At 42.7% G+C, this 17,852-nt stretch overlaps 1 protein-coding gene across 11 annotated transcripts in view; it reads right to left on the minus strand.

Annotated features, from left to right (window-relative positions):
* Positions 1–17,852, minus strand: part of syd (JNK-interacting protein syd) — a 38,083-nt gene that overhangs the window by 19,344 nt on the left and 887 nt on the right. For 2 of the 11 annotated variants that reach the window (XM_089566625.1, XM_089566624.1), the window contains exons 2-14: positions 16,745–16,865; positions 16,579–16,649; positions 16,420–16,505; positions 15,516–15,687; positions 13,820–13,910; positions 11,277–11,409; positions 9,698–9,786; positions 8,610–8,654; positions 6,803–6,820; positions 5,999–6,056; positions 5,663–5,719; positions 3,133–3,277; positions 2,030–2,223 (exon numbers count right to left, since the gene is read on the minus strand). In XM_089566625.1, the coding sequence (XP_089422751.1) occupies positions 2,030–2,223; positions 3,133–3,277; positions 5,663–5,719; positions 5,999–6,056; positions 6,803–6,820; positions 8,610–8,654; positions 9,698–9,786; positions 11,277–11,409; positions 13,820–13,910; positions 15,516–15,687; positions 16,420–16,505; positions 16,579–16,649; positions 16,745–16,865 (1,280 nt within the window). Of the gene's footprint in view, positions 1–2,029; positions 2,224–3,132; positions 3,278–5,662; positions 5,720–5,998; positions 6,057–6,802; positions 6,821–8,609; positions 8,655–9,288; positions 9,325–9,697; positions 9,787–11,276; positions 11,410–13,819; positions 13,911–15,515; positions 15,688–16,419; positions 16,506–16,578; positions 16,650–16,744; positions 16,866–17,852 lie in introns of all 11 variants that reach the window. The other 9 variants (XM_089566628.1, XM_089566626.1, XM_089566630.1 and 6 more) reach the window with 9 other exon arrangements.

Consider the following 17,852-nt stretch of genomic DNA (forward strand, 5'->3'; position numbering starts at 1 on the left):
AGCACCTTTATCATCACAAACCAAAACACTTTGCTGAGCTAAGGATACTGCTGATCTAATAAGCAAACAGGACTGCAGTTTGTGTAGCCAAAACAAAAGTATAAAGAGCGCAAAGTGCAAGGTCCAGCCATGCAGAAGAAAAACCAAAAGGAACAAAGAAATGGAAAGGAAAGGCAACAAAATCGAAAGCACTGCACACAACCAGCAGTACTCACTTTGTGCTTCAAGTGCGTATGCGTGAGAATGAAAGGGAAGAAAGGAATTCCACCACCCGTCAAGATGAAGAAGCAGCACAAGCAGAACACTTGACAGGTCACATTAAGCAGTGTGCCATCACAGGTTATACTTCCAGCCATTGCATGAGAGAGACACGTCAATAACTGCAGTCTTTAGCAACATTTACAGCTATCTACAAGCACGACTTAAGCATCAGAGAGAGATAGCGTCAAGTAAAACGTTTAAATGCTGACCAAACACTGCGGTATGAACAACATCCAGCAAATGTACAGAATACAGTAGAGCCCGGATATACTGAACCCAGATATTTCGAATTATTAAATATATCAAATACACAGATAATCCCCTTGAAAATAACTTGTATGAGTATAGGAGAGGCGTGTAGTACATTTAACTCCGATTTCGCTGGTCACTCGAAATATCGAACTTCGCGCCATGCCCCTGCAAGTGGCACTTCTCCTAACGGCGTTCTGCGATCATCTGTCACATGTGGAGACGGGCCCGCTTCGCCGCATTGGGCACCTGCTAGCAGCCCTAGCGCTGTGAAAATCACTTCAGCAAGTTAACATGGGGTGTGCTTCAGGGTAGTCACCTGTATTCATTTTCCACATCACATCGCTGTCATGCAGTGAAGCCAAACCTAACTTATAGCTGACGGCGGCTTTCAATCCGCATGCTTCACTCACCCCACTACCGAAGACGTTGTGGAAACCAACCGTACCTTAATTTGAATGAGCGATTGTTCTGTTCTCAGTGTGCTGCTAACAAGGCTGGGCATCTTGTAATAATAGGCAGTGGCTAATCCCAAGGCACCATCCACTGCGGCTTCAATGCAAAGCACGCTAGGTCTAATGACGCCTAGCAAGCAGTACATGCGCTGGCAGCATGGCGGCAAGCGGCATAGCACTACAAGCAGCACGTCACTAGCCTGGGTGCGATGTATGCCTGTTTCTAGGTTACAGACAGACTTGTCTATTGCCATTTTTATTATCAAATTATCAATATATCGAAGTATTTCATGATCCCCTTCAAGTTCGATATATCCAGTTTCGACTCGACTGTATAAACAAATCAGTCCCATTTTTATCAACCATTACCACCCAGCTAGTTCACCAATACACTCAAGCCACCTTTCATATACTGGGCGCAATATGTGCAGTAACAGTCCGAAACACTGAAAACATGCCCTCAATGACGTGGCAACTTGCTACAGTGAGGTAGGCACCTTTGCGGACACTGAGCCACAAGAAAGGGAAAGTATAGCTAAATTTAGTCAGGCAATACAGCCAGGCAATATGACGCGAACATCTGAGGCAAGGGCTCAGAGCCTATTGGGTTTTACTAATAAGCTCGATGTTAGCAGGTGCAATTCCTGGATGCAGTAGCCATGTTTAAATAGCAGTAAAATGCAGAAGTCAAAAATGCTGCGAGCCAAAAGTATGGTTCATGACAGAAAGCGACCAGGCAATTTAGCCCAATATGGTACCCTCCACTACATTTACTCACACAATGAATCCACTTTTCTTCCAGAAAAGTTTATATTGATTTGGAGGCAGAATTCACTATGCGGTATAAAAAAGTTTCAACATATCTTTTTTTTTTGTGTGTGACAGTCAAAATTTCATAGATATGCCCGCCCGTCCCCTTGTCCACACAAATTGGTCACACAATGAAGTCACTAATGGTAACGCATATCAGCGCATGCTCTGATGGAATTTTTTTTATCAAGAGCACGAGGTGACATCGATCGCCAAATGTATGAGGCACCTGCGTGGCACTTAAAGCAACTCACATTTTCCAGATGGAGGAGCGGTTCTTCTTAGAGTCCACAGTGGGGTCAGTGCGCGAAGCTTTGATCATGCCAGTCCACCGTATGGCCTCCTGTAGTTCCATGTAGCGCTCCTTATACTGATTCCTTTCCATGAGCACGCGGGCCATCTCCACTCGGGTGAAGCGCTTCCTCTGAGCCATTGGTACATCTTCTTGCTGCAGTAAGGGAGACACAAGGCACTGGCTCTCATCTCAAGAGCATTCATTTGCACCTTAGTACACACTCCCACATAAGAAATGAGGTACGAGACATTGGGAAGCTATGTGGAGACAGTTAAAGGACTTCAAATCAAAGACCATGTAGCCTGCACTCCACACGAACAGAGTATTGCCCCAATTTCCTATTTCATAGCAGAACGAAATGCACATGAAAATAAAAGTAAAGCCATGCAAGAGCAATGTGTTAATCTCAAAACCTTTGCGTGCTTTCGTCCTCTTTGCACCTCTTTGCTCGTTGCCTGTATCCCCTTCATTTTTTCTACTTGCCTTCAGCCCGTTCATTCCTTCCTTCACAGTACAGTTGAGGTGTTCCCCCAAGAACAAAACCTCTACTGTGCCTTCCATTTCTTCACAACATCCTCCCCTGCTGCTTGCTACACAATGTGGGCAGTCGCTGAACAATACTCAGTCATTCAATTGGAAACCATGCACACCAACATTCAGCAAAAGCTACACATATGAAATGTATAAGCAGATTTATAGAAGTAGGCTTTAAATTTAAATACTTGCCAGTTTCAGAATGTACATCTACAATGAAAAAAAAAAGAGAGAGAGATGGCAGTTAAAAAGCCGTTGAACTAAAGAAACTGCACACAAATTACTGACTCATGCAGAAATACATGACATAACCCCATTTTGACACAGATGTATTATAGAATGTAGCACACTTCAATAGAAAAGAAACTTAAAGGGCTCAAATTGTGAAAGAGTACTAATACTGTTCCATGCAGAAGGACAGACTGTCTCCATCAAGTGCCATATTTTTTTTTTTTTTAAATACCTCCTTGAACAGCACGCACGCTACGTACTACTGAAAAAAGGTAAAATAGGAAGGAGGTTACAAACCTCGTCATCAGATTTGGTGGCCTTCATCTTCTCAATCTCCTCTCTACACTTTCTCAGTTCCTCTTCTAGTTCATGAACCCTCTGCTTCTGGCTGTCTCGCCCTTGCTCCAGGGTCTTCACTTCACCCTGGAGGATCTCTTTCTCACTGCAAACGAACAAAAAAAATCCTCAGCCTGCAAAGCTCCAGGACTGTTGATGTATTATTTGTGTTCATCTCAAAGCCATGTCAAAACCCCCAGCAACTCCTGGTTTCTTACATCATAGCTGTCATTTCATACGGCATGTCTGCACAATAAGAGCAAAATACCGCAAAAGAAGCTGAAAGCCTTTTTGTCCTCCGTTAAGCTGATGATGATGAAGTGTAGTGACAGTGGTAGTATGTGTGTCTTACTGTATCTAATCGTGGACAGGTTGACCTGTTTTCTTTTTTTTTTTTCTTCAAAATCAGGCTCTCCAAAAATCGGGGCCCCACCAATATGCAAATCATGGCCAAAATGAGGCACTAACCCAGCTAAAAAGCATAGAAAGACAGAGAATGAAGCCAACAATGCTACTATGGCAATTCCCGCACTCTGGCTGCCTTCAATCCCTCGCAACCAACGGCAGTTGCTATTCACTATTATACAAAGTTTGATGCTGATTGGTTTTATGAGGTTTAACATCCCAAAGTGGCTCAGGCTATGAAGGACACCGTAGTAGAGAGCTCCGGATAATTTCAACCACCTGGGGCTTCTTAGCGTGCACTAACATCACACGGTAAACGGCCCTCTAGCATTTCTCCTCCATCAAAATGCGATCGCTGTGGCCGGGATCGAACCCGTGTCGTTTGGGTCAGCAACCGTGCACCATAACCACTGAGCCCCTGCAGTGACTACACAAAGGTTTCACGTGCCTCCTCTTCTTTTTCAAGAGGGTCATGCAAAATATTCTCAGATAAGGCCAACACAAAGACAACAACACAGCCCTCTGCACACACAATGCACACACAAGGTGTGTCTTCACCAAAAGAGCACTTTTGCATGGCTGCAATGCTGTTCCAGCAAACTGGCTTACAGCTGCGTTTTAAAGCTTCTAAGCTGCAAAGTGCCATTAAATTTTCTGCAGTTAGCTCAATGAACCCACTATTTGGGCAAATAGTCAGCAACCATGTTTCTTTAGCGACTTGCTTGAAGAGTTCTGTACCCGGTATCCAAGAACCACATAAAAAGAAAGCACGTGAGGTCCAACCATATAACCTGACATAAGAGAGCATTCATGAGGATAGACTTTGAGAGCTAGATTAACTGAGTCCTAGCAAAGCCCATTCACCAATTCCATCAGGCTACCAATGCACAAATAATATCATCCACATATCAGCTGTGAAATTAAGTTCAAGTTTCAAGGAACATCAGTGAGCTACACTGGATTTGTACTAAAAACAATAAATTATTATGAAGTGAACGACCCTGACAATTACCAGATGATACGAACCAGCACCCAAGCAGTAAATGGCAGGAAATCAGGTGAAAAACAAAGCTCTGGGGATCCCCACAGCACATGCAGTGTGTAGATCATTAATCAATGCATCGCAGAGCTATACACGCCCTGCTGGAAAAACAGGCACTCGTTTCAGCCAAAAAGCTCCTTACGTACCTGAACAAAGGTGCCTCGTATTAAGAGAATCATTTATGCTGCACCGCTTACAGGCTCAAACCAATACGCCAACTGCACTTAAACTGCATAGGGCGTCGAGTGTTTGCACCGAGATTTTTCTGCTTTTTAAACTGAGTCGCTTGCCCCTGTTCGCATCACGTGTGTGTTGTATTACGGTTTTCGTTTTTTTGCTTTTGTCCTTGTCTTCCCCCCGTTCTCCCCACCCCAAAACAACAAAAGGTGCTTTGAATTCAAACATTCCAATGTACAGCAGCATCAGTTTACAGTTTACCTTTTTACAGTACTCAGAACATGTTCAGTTTATGCAGGCCAGGGCTTGGAAGCTGAAACCACACACTGTGCGCAACCTAACCAGACCTATTGTGGCAGTCGTTACATGTGGCAATTTCCTGTCATAGATGCAATTACGTAACCACATAGCAAATAGCAAGCAAAAAGAAGGAGCTCATGCATGAGAAACTGTCAGTGCCTACTGAAGTGTGTCCGCCTCTCGTACAACATGGCACTCTAACCATCTCCGCATAACTTCCAAAAGCTTGATTCACTTGGTACGTAAAAAGCAATTATAATACAATACTCATCAGCCCCTGCATTGCATCAACCAGCTATTCTGACTGGTCCCTGCATTCCCAAAAACTGCTTCAGCAAATGAGTGTCAGAAATCTGTTTTCCTGCTTCACTGAATCAGTACAATGCACCCCCTATTAGTTGTAATGCAGCACACCCCCAACAGTATTGGCACTATCCTTAAACCCTTACACCCTTTTTAAGACATCTTTGCAGCGTTTTTCAGGCACTCGCATGAGGCACAGAATTTCCAACAGGGCGCGGGAGCCAGTCCAAAAACGCGGAAGCACAGCCTTGGTGTCAGACTCACCTGGTGAGAAGGTCAACCCTGGCGATTAGGTCGTCTTTAACAATGTTTAGCGCATTCCTAGAAGCAGAAACAACTAGGTGTTAATCCAGGCATGCGATGGGCATGGTCAAAGAGACAAATCATGTTAGTCCCCGTGGAACCCCTTAAAAAAGCTGCCCCTGGCAACCACCCGTTCCGTTCAGCACCACTGCCTTGGCCATTACACAAGTGGGGACATGAGATGCCTCTCGTGAGCAGCAAACACCCTGCCGTGAACTAAGCGAACATGCACAGCTACTTCCAAACAGCAGATGCGAAAACAAAAAAACGTGTGGGAAACGAGCTGAGCACACTCACTTTGTGGCCAGGAGCTCAATGTTTTCCATGATGATGTTTTCCACTTCTTTTCCCATGCCTGCAGGAACAAGTACCAATCAGCCAAGCTCGCCAAGAAACGGACTCAAAGTAAGCGCCTCTCAGCAGGACCCTCAAGAATTGGTGGCAATGTGTTTACCAATGCATTTCTTAAGTGAGGCTCATTTATATTTTCTTGCTGCAGTTAAGTCAAAGACCATGTTTTTTACAAATCAACCAATCTGTTTTACGCTTGCATTTACACGTCTGGAAAAGAATAGCTGCAAGCATCGCCTGCATTCTAAAATACTGAAACCTTAATTCTGTCGGACCAAAAGCAAGTACTGCAAAGGAGAGAGTGGCTTTTAAAGCATAAAAATGCACAAAGCGAAAGCAGCAGCTTTCAGCCTGCGAGCTAGGCAGTCAAGTAAAGTAACAAAGCTGCTTTGCTTTATTTTTTTTGCACACAGTACTAAGAAGCATGAAGCTTTGCTTCAAAATCATGCTTACTCTCATGAGAAGCTTTGGGGAGGAAAGAAAAAAGCTTGCCTGTAGCAACAGTCCAGAACAAGAAATGTTACGACTAAACACAATATCTACTTATATGGATAGGACTTTCCTTACAGTCATGATAAATATAACAAGTTTTTATTAGAGGCCCTTCAGTTACAAACTAACATTTACAGGTTAGGCAAAAACATTAGTTAAGGCACAAGCGGAGTTCATAATGGGGCCAACTAGCAAGCTGCAGCTAATCTGCAGTCTTGTCCAAATGCATGTTAAAAAAAATACACAAGTCATGCTTACCGAAAATGTTGTCAGTAACTGTCAGTAAGGACGTGCAAAAACAGAAGAAACAACAAAGCTGTTACTCAACTGTTAAACAACACTCATTCAATTCTTTAATCGTTTATAGTTAAGTTAAAAGCAAACAGTACTTTTAAAGCACTTTATCGCAGTACTTTTAGATCAGTTTGTCAAGAAGGGGACACTTTCAGAAGAGCAGAAAAGACAAAACACACAGCACAAAACATCCAACATACAAGCATACAAGTACACACAGAAAGCACTACAAACTACAAAACAGCAAACAAACTGATGCAATTAGACGTGATAATGCAAAACAACTGAACAAGCAGGCAGCAAAGCACAATACATGCGCTTATCAATGCAATGACTTCTGGCTTACCAAATTTACTTGAACATAGGATGAACGCAAAGCACGTTGTCTGCCTGCCAAAAAATGGCGGCCTTTTCAGCGCAGTCCAGTTATCTGGCATTACCGACACTAGATGTGTTGCCTAACACAAATCTTCCCCAGTCTGCACTCCCGAGTTCCACAGGCAGCTTTTTTGGCTCTGCAAGCGCCACCGATTCATTTTTCCTCACTGCTTTGACGCTCATGTCCCAATACTGCACTGACACAGGCATTTCTTATACTGATGGTGTCGAAATGGCGGTGAAGAATACCGTATTTAGTGCATCCACACTGCACACTTTTTTTCTTCCAGAAATATTTGCAAAATTTGATTATTCTTCATTAATCCTTAAACTATCTTCTGAAGCAAGAACACAAGACACCCTTAGCACCTTTTGAAGGCTCCTGGAATTCCCCCAGCCAATGCTCATCATTAGTAGAGAAGGTTTGAATATCACTAAGTCCTGCACAGGAAGACAGAATTTTTTTTCTTTTTGTAGAAGAACATAGCATTTGTTGCTACTGTAAACAGAATTGAAAAACTTGTGGTGTCTGAGTTAGAAGTGTTCCGAAATGGCAAGAAAAAAAACATAAAAGCTTAAGTAGATTTTTTCTTCTAAATTTTAGTATAACACACCTGGCAATGTGAGGCTATACTGACTAACAAATTTAAGCAATTTATCAGCAACCATCTGTATTCGAAGAGGAACCTAGAAAATTTTATCGGTCTTAATATACAGCAGAAGTGCACACCTCATTAAAGGGACCCTGAAACACTTCTACTGGACATTTAGAGGTTTCTTTCAATCCCCCATCAATTTTGAGGTGCGGGTCACATCAGGCAGTGTTAATCATTCGTTGCGTCACTGGTAATAAAACGTCACCCCCCACTGCTATGACAGCAAAGCGTTCCTCTGTACAGCACTGAAAAGGATGACTGACTGAAAAGATGCAGTAGGTCATCATATGATTGACCAGACACTGAATGCACTGCACTGGACAATTTAAAACGATTTTATATGACATCGAGTGTTCTTTAGGATGACATCATGCAATTTTAAATTCCTCAACAGGCTTCTCCATATATCACAGCTGACCAAAAATGCACAGCTCTCAGCAGATATCTACAGGATGGGTACTGGGCCCGATAACAGCAAAGCGTAAAACATACACTGAAAGAGTAAAAGAGTCAGCTGAGATTCGCAGGGAAGTGTCCTCGCGAAATTTTTACGGTCCATTCAGAAAGGCGAGGGGAAACCTCGGGACCTCCTGTCATGCTCTGTGTTTCACACATGTTAGTGCAGGCAAATTCACAAAGGCAACTAATGGCCACGGAGGAACACATGCAGCATAAGCAGCAGTACACAGCACTAGACACGGAGAAATAAAATGAACAAAAATGCCATAGAGGCCTACCATTTCTGCCACCATGATTATCTGGCTCACTCTCACTGTCACTGTCTGAGAAAAAGAGGGAGAGACAAGAGGTAGAAACAAGGAAGAAACATACAGGCAAGCAATTTCATGCCCTGCACCAACAGAACCATGCAAAAAAAAAAATTATATGAATACAAGCAAGCATCTATACAGAACTCATCCAAGAAGCAGCCCGCACGTGCAGAAAGCAGAGGCCAAGACTGATGCCCTGTTCAGTTCCTCAATTTGTTAACATTTGCTGTTGGAGTGTGAATTGGCAACTTCGCAGGCAGCCAAACTTTCTCAACATTCATGTTTTGTAGTGCTAACAATGAAATGAAAAGAGCAAAAGATGCTTTCAATCAGCACTCCCAACTACAATAAGAAATTTTTTCCGGTAAATCCGCTATGCTATTCCACTATTCAAGACATTACTGCACGAAAAGCTATAACATAAAACATTTTCACTACTGTCCCAACACTTGTCCAAACAGAAAGACTCTGCTCAAAAGGCTTAATTTTCCACCACCAACAGCAAATGCTATATCAAGGAACTGCACAAGAACAAGAACGCAAATAGTATGCTGCAAAGCAAGCTGGAAAAAAAAAAAGAAGCTTTGATGCCTCGTTAAACATGCCACCGCTGCGCCCCAGCATTTGTTGCGCTGCCGAGACTAACCTGACGACGCGTATTCTCCTGGATGAACGTAATTCCCTTTGAGCAGCATTAAATGAGCACATAAGCAGAATTAGTAGCAGTAAACACTGTCAATGAGAAGAAAGCAGCACATTGCCTGACTTGTTAAAACAAGGCCTTTTCCTTTTTTCTTATTCAGTTCATTGTTATGAATACAATTTGCCACAGCCCGCAGAGATAGTTCACAGCGCTGACAGTAAAGCTAATGGTGTATTACACTGTACACAGTGAAAGAAAGCCACCAAAGTTCTTACTGCCGCAGTCGTATTGAAAAGCATGTGGTTATGCTTGTGGTACAAAAAGCCTGCTTCAAAGAAGCAAAGTAAGTGATGCAACTGGTAAACATGAGTCTAGCGCTCTCCCAGCATGCAGGGTCTTACTGTCAACTTACCTGTTACGTCCGAGCCTTCTTCACCCTCTGCCACATTTTCGTCGTGAAAGCTCAACTCCTGGTAAAGTGTGTTCGGCCTGCGCTGCTCTCTAATGAATTGGAAACAAGGTCGACAAAGTTGGCTGGAACCAATTCCTATTACACACAATTGGCTCGTGCACAATCAAACTTGGGAGACACAGTTCAGACTTAAATCAGGTTCTTGGTTTGAACCAACATTTTTTCACACAGCATTTCTGAGTGATATGAATTCAAGTGATGCTCTGAATTAATCAAAACTTTTTGAATTCTTGAAAAACAAAAACAGAATCAAAATTTGATTAACATGCCAGACTATACAGCTGAAGCAGCTTTAATAGCCAAGAAGCACTGGGTAATCAGTATACAATAAATCAGGACCTATCTTGGTCCTGACCGGACTGATAGTATCTCTAATAAATAAATAAATAAATAAATAAAACCTAGCTATAAAGCCATGACAGGCCACTTCCAGTCATTGCTTGCCAGTATTTATTTGTAGTCACCAAATCATCAACTATAATTTGGACAGCATGTTTTTCTATGCAGTCACAAACAACACAAATCCCAAATGAATTCACACAATGTTATCAACAAGGAGAAACTGGCTTCCACATAAAAGACTGAATTAACTGCAGTGTACACTATGGTAATGCTAAAGCATAGTACCAAAATCATGAGTGCTAAAAAATGAGCATCACAAGAGCTTGCTCTCTGTGAACTCAAAGCTCTAAGACATACGTTCTCTGGGTGAACTCAAAGCTTCAAGACATGTTGAGCATAACGCATTGATTGAAAGAAGAGCAACTATCTTGAATTGTTATGCACAAGTCCCAATTCTACCTTGAAAAACGTTATATTCTATTTTGGACAATTCAAATCACTCAAAAACAATAGCCTGAAGCACTGGGAAGCTTGAATTAATATGGGTTGGCCGTATATGCGGTGAAATGTGTGTGTGTAATTGCCAATCTCTATGTACAGTACTTATGTATGTGAAAATGTGACTTATGTGACTGCATTGCAGTACGCACAACACTGCGTTAAAGGGGCACTCAGGACAAATTAAAGTTGGCGTGCACTGACAGACTGCAGCATTCTATTAGCAAAGAAACCACTATAATGAAAAACGGAGCTTTTATAAACTGGGAAAGGCCAGGAAGAGAAATAGAGGTGCTGCCATCACGGCCTATTTCGCAGATTAAATGCGCGCATTGACACTGAAATTTCGGTACAGATCCCAAATGCTGTGCTACAGTGCTATTCACTTCAAACTGACAGCAACCAGTTCTTCTAGACATCACAAGTTTCAATCAAGTGGCAAGAAAATTCTTAAATTCCATTTTCTCAGCCAAAAATGCGTCTCTTCCTGCCGAAAAAATGCTAACATACAAAGCCAGAGGATCAATTTTAACTAGGAGAAATAATTCGATGGAGTTGTCGTCAGTGTCCCTTTAGTTATGTTCACAATTTATTACACAGTTACATACTGCATGCAAAAATTGAGCACGCTGCACAGCTAGGCATATTTACCACAGACACTCAGGCGTGACGACCATACCTGCGCACTGTCGTTTTGTCGATTCCAACGTCGTCGTCGTGAGTGATGTCTTCGATGTCTTCTACTTCAGGTGTCAGTGACGTCGTTTCTGACATGGACATGTCCGTGCTGAACCCATCGACCCAACCACTTTCTGCAGAAGCAAAGCCAACAGAAGGAAGACTCCAGTTAGGCAACTTTTAAAAAAAATCTATCTTAACCTGAGAAATTATCATTATTGTAGATAGCTCATAAAATCTTGTATTTACCTCGCTACTTATGACGTCAAATCTAAGATAAGTGTGCGTCTCTGTGAAAGTTTCAAAAGTCTCCCAAGTAGTGATGCAAAACTATCGGAAAATTGACTACCGATAGTATCGATAGTTTTTTGGAAACTATCGATAGTGTAAAAAACTATCGATAGACTATCGATAGTATTATCGATAGTCTACTATCGATAGTAATACTATCGATAGTATTACTATCGATAGTGTTGCTATCGATAGTACAACTAGCGATAGTACCGCTATCGAGAGCAAGACTATCGATAGTGAAACTGTCGATGGACAGTTCGGAAAAATAACTTGAACTGCATCCGATGAAAGGACAATAGCCCAAGTTGTGCTGGCTTGCTGACGTAACCGCTGCAGAAATGGTTTTCGCACACATGCTTCGCAACTAGGACATTCACACGCTAACATTTTATCCAGCAACTTTACATAGGGAACATCTACAGAGCTCGGTGACGCATAAGCCACGAAAACAGGCAAGTCCTGTCAGTTACTCATACCATCATCTCCATACCACACACTAAGGAAACCAACTTTAGGATGCAGTGGGTATGCGTAGTTGATTTTACAGTATCGATAGTACTACATATAACAATTAGTATCGATACTGCTATCGATAGTACTATCAATGGAACTATCGATATTACTATCGATGGTACTATCGATACTACTATCAATAGTACTGTCGATAGCGCGCTATCGATAGTACTATCGATAGTCTTTTTTTACTATCGATAGTTCGATAGTGACTCAACTATCGATAGTATCGATAGTACTATCGATAGTTTTGCATCACTACTCCCAAGTCCAACAAAAGCTTAAGTGCCAACTGCATTACTTCAAAAGTTACCATACGACGTTATTCATACGACGTTAGCATATCATCCCTAAAACTGCAATCAGGCCTGTCTAATCTTTCTGCTCGCCGTCACACTGCCAGTCTCGTCTTATTTCACAAGTTTTTTTTATTCACCACTCAGTCAAGAACCCTACATCTGCACACCCCCGCCGTGCAGATCCCATCGCATCAGTCACCCTCTTCAAGTTCTGCGCCCACGTGCCTGTACTACTGTTTTCTCCAATTCATTTTTTGCCAAGTAGCAGGTGACTGGAACGGCCTTCGTCACGATATCGCTGCCATCATCTGCCCTGCAACATTCATGACTGCTGTGAACGCCTGTACTATGTAAAACCCACCCCTTATGTAACACACCTCAAGGGGTCTTTAAGGAAATTAAAGTGATGTGATGTGATCTTAATTAGGCAGATTTGGCACTTGAGCTATTAATACTTCATTCTCGCAGTCATAAACTGAATAAAATTAACTCTAGTCAGTTTTCCAGTGCTGAACTGCAACAAGCATGAAACTTCACTTGGCAGGCAACCTGTGAGGTGGCTACCAATCACTTGCATTCACCTCCAGGATGGCCAATAAAGGACACTATAAGGGGCCCTATGGAACAATAACAGATGTTCCTTCAAGAATCAACAAGCCAAATAACCTGTTTTTTTTTTTTTTTCAAACATTAAACTTGATTTCAAGAAGTACATGGCTTATTTGTAAAACAAAACCCAAAACCACACGGAGATGAAAAACATCACACAGATGATTTTTTAAACTGGACTAGTTGGCAAAAGTACACTGTTAACTTTTAGCACAAAAGCATGTACCACAAGAAACATAGTATAGAAGACACAACATAGCACCTCCACAGCCTTCCATTTCCTTCTTGCGGCACATGCTTTTTGCACCACAAATCAATGGTGTACTTTTCCCAACAAGCCCAGTCCACCTCCTCTTGTCCCCAGCAATGCTATACCCTGCAATTCAAGCAGCTCAGTTTAGGCGGTGTGCTATCAAGTAGTGTACATAAAGATGGCTGATAAAAAACAAAAACTAATAACGTGCAATGTGGCCTAGAGCAACAACTGTATGGCCGCAACAAAGTGAATATACATCAACATGAAAATGTGAAAAACAAGGCCCCCTCCCCACTAGGGCACCAGTCCTGCATTAGTTTTATGAAAGGCATAGAACACTAACAGGAACCATATACATCTGATTATGTTTCAACACATATTTACTCATTACTCCAGACAGATTACAGTCCACCTTTCACATACACGCACACTCGTTTTACAGTCTGAAACTGCATGATTGGCCCAGTCAAGCACCAAACTGTGTTTAGTTGCAAACTTGGCAAGAAGGTGCCTTCACAAGCCCCTTGTACAGAATTACAAGAGGATGAACAGCATAGTAATACGGGAGCTTACTTTGCACCTGGCCAACCTTTGGTGGCAGCTGTTCAGCAGGCGCTTGCTGTGGAGCCTGTGGAGCAGGAGGAGCAGCTCCAACACGAATTTCCTACACAGCATATGCAAGGCATATTTTTCCTCAAGACAAGCGACAAAAAAAAGTAATAATTCGCTATCACACATCAAACTCTGGAAAATGCTGAAAATGTTCACTTGTCCAATAATTTTTTCCTCCATTTAAAAAAAAACAAGGACAGTAGATGGAAATGAACAGGGCATATCACCACCGGTGCCTTTCATTATATATGCTTGAAAATCAAGTCAGCCTATGAGTGACAGCGCCGAGATGTCAAGGTCAAATAAAAGGCAAAAAGAAAAATCTAATCGTCAGCAAACTCTACTATAGGTTTTAAAAATTGCACCAAAACCAATTCCACTCTTGACGGCACCCAATCCTACTGGAAAAAAATTTACAAAGTGCAACCGAGATTTTCAACCAGGATCAAGGAGCAAGCTGCCATTGATGCTCAAAAAATATTCAAATGCTGACTAATACGTAGCCAAACTGCTTGCTTGCATGTGATTTGAAAATAACGTGGCAGTACTTCAGCCAAAAGTGTAATTTATTTTACTTTAGTAAAAACTCGTCTGCTACATCATCTACAACTGTAGGTGCCTGGTATACAGCAGCCCAATTCGTCAAACAGAATCAGGTGTCTGCGACGTTTCCTTTCCATCCCTCGTGTTCCTTTTGCGCTACTGTTACATCATGATCAGGAACATGTATCAACAATGGATGTCAAGACCTCTCAAAGCTTCAATAAAGATCAGATTCAATCACGATCACAAGTGCTTGCGTCTGAAAGGCAGCTCTAGGTGCTTTTCAAGGTAACCATATTCTAACGAAATCCATATCGTATATTATTCTGACGCTCCTGTTTACTCCCAAAAACTTTGGCAAGCATGCAACATTTTATTACGGTGCAAATCGATTTTAAAATCTACCATTTTCATGGCCTCGTGAGGTTCACATCATTTCTATGGGCAACACTGTTTTCGACGTTACAAGCATTCCCCGCACAATAATACCCACTCCCCCGCTTTACAAACAAGATTTTCAGGCTTTTATCAAGTTGTCTTAGACATTTCATGAAAAAACTCATCATTTGCAGTGGCTACTTCACCCATTCAATGCAGGTACAAGTGTTTTTCATCATGGCAAGCATCATCCCTCATCACGGACTGAGTTTCAGTTTTCTGTTTTAAATTGTTTCCACTCAGTACTCTAAAAAACAGCTTTTTGTAGCATAGAGGGGACTCTAGGGAAATGCGATACAACTATCAGGCCGAAATGCACGAAAAATCCCGAGAATTGCCGTTTAAGCAGTACTATGCTGTACGCCACATGAAAGGTAACACTGTTCTTGCATAGTAAAGGACTAGATATACCCGGAAGATGAACAAACAAACAGTGTTTCTGTCGTTTTCTTTTGTTATTTTTTGTGCATATTTACATGTATGTTTCTTCACATTTTCTTGCTCCACCAACACCAAGAGACAGTGGCGACTCGTTACAAACGGCACAGCCAGCATCAGCATTGGCTCTACCATTCTCCACGAGCATGAAGAGAAGAGCAGCAAGGACAGTGGTATTTCTCATGGCTTATGAAAAGTCTATGCACAACCACGTACACAGCACACTTCCGGAACAAACCTGTATTTCACTCTTAAGGCTGGCATTGGAATCTGTGCTCTTCGACGGTGAGATGAGGTCTGGGTAGTCGGGAGATGTTGGAATCGTCTTGGCCGGGGTCGTTTCACCCGAGAGGCCCAAGGAGGCAGGGCCACCCGGGGACTTGCTGAGGGCAAAGTGCAACCCGGCCTTGCTGCTCGGGAAGAACCAGAGAGCACGAATAAGAAAACAGGACGTCATCACACACAGCTTTTTCATATTCTCAGCACAACATCGTCCCATGAGAGTGGCATGCTGACAGATTACTAAAGAGACAGGGATGACACTAATCTGCAATGGAACAAGGGAGGCATGAACTGTACGACTTCATCAGTTAGTGGCGTATATACGTGAAATTCCATTTAGAAAGACTTAGTTGTGTACTAGCTCGCATAGCATTGTGAGTGTAATGCACTGACGAATTACAAACTAACCCACAGCCAAAGCTTCCAGAGTGCAACATAGCACATCCTACTTCATGATCACATGCCTCATGATCAAAATATCATGAGGCACGGTAGAGCACAAAAACACAATTTAAAAAAACTAATAATTATGACACTAATCAGATTTATGGGCACCTCTTTGAAAGGAGCAGTGCCATTCACACAATGCATTTGTTTCTTACGTACTAAAGTCACTCCACTTCTACCATAAAAAGTGTCAAAAAAAGGAGAGGACTGGTTGCCCCCTCCGTCCCACCAAACCCAATCATAAATAAAATACTACAAATGTGCCTGTCTCCATTCACGCAGCTGGCTTAAAGCAAGCAGCAATTAATGTTGATGATTAGCACTATGGCACAAAGCTTTCATAACAGGACAGACAAAATTTCCCAGTGAATTCCAGCATCAGCACAAAAAAAATTTGCAACATAAATGCTCACCTTCCTTTCGAGCCAGCCATCTCCATTCTGTCTGCACCAAACAATATTTTTGTCCTCTCAATATAGTCCATATGGGTCTTGAACAACTGCGAAAATGTTTTCTTTATCAAACACTGGAGAACAGCACTACACCAATATTTCCTTCTGCAGATTACTCACTTCAGTATATCTTTCATGAAGTTTGGCATACTCTTTTTTCATTTCGGACTCTTTTTCTTCTAACCTTGAGGCTAAGAGGTGTGCAGATGGAATTAATCACCACAAATGTATTCCAAAACACAGCTAAGCAGCAGCACTTTATTGCCAGAAAAGAAGTAGAACATACCATGATCTGATGTGTTTTTTGACTTCAGCTCCAGTATGCGAACCACCGACTCCAATCCTTCAACTTTCCCTTTGAGGTCCCGGCGATCATCATCAACAGTATATTCAACTTCTAAAAGTTTCTGTAACATCACCAAAGTGAAATAAATACACAGCACTGGAACAGTACACTAAAATATAGTTAAACGACAGCAATGACAAAGGCACTCATACCATACACCTGTGACATAATTTATACCAAGCAACAAGAGAGCTCTGAACCAGTAAAAGTCAGCATAAACAGACCAGCCAGTGGACACAAATGAAGATCAAGAAAGCCACAATTGTCAAGTGGAGCACAAGGCAAAGATGACAGCATTCCGGGAAGAAAAAAGACATTTAAGTAAGAGAAACAACAGCGACGACGATCGAGCATGCATCGAGGTCCGGAGTGCGGTGCCCACGCGCGAACAGACCACGCAGAGGGAACACCCAAACACAGGAAGTGGGCGACTCTGGCCTTGCATAGGCCCGTTCATTGAATGAACGGAGAGTTCAATGAAACCAAGCACCGCCTTTAACCGCTCGCTATGCGGGCATGAAAGCACGGTGAGCGGCGGCGGGCGCGTAACAGGCATATTCACGCCAGTCCGGATCTACGAGATGCCTACTTTTCTTTCCACTGCGTCAGTTGCCAACGAAAGTACGGCGGGAAACGGCTCGCGTTCTACCGTTGCATAACGCCGTCACGGACATACTCGTTCCGAACGACAGCAAAAAGTGGGTCAAGCTCCCAAATGGACTTCGGGGATTCCGGGTGCCGTCGAACAGCTGATGCGCCCTTCGTCACCGGCGCTCAACAGCGCTTGCGATCGCGATGTGTCGCAACACATAAGGCTCTACATGGCACGCACATCGCGCTGAGCAACATGAGACTCCGCTATCGCAGTGTCATGCGACGAAGGCATAGGCACAGGATGTGAATTCAGGCAGGCCGTGTGCTGCCGCGCACCTCCGCGGGCTCTGTTCTTGAGCTGTTGCATAATCGCATACACAAGAAAGTAACCGTCAAGAAGAGCCACAAAGGCGACCGAAATGACTAGGTTCAACGACTGTCGATACGAAATAGA

Source organism: Amblyomma mixtum, chromosome 1 (assembly GCF_055824585.1).
Source record: "Amblyomma mixtum isolate Tamu chromosome 1, ASM5582458v1, whole genome shotgun sequence".
Lineage (NCBI taxonomy): Eukaryota > Metazoa > Arthropoda > Arachnida > Ixodida > Ixodidae > Amblyomma > Amblyomma mixtum.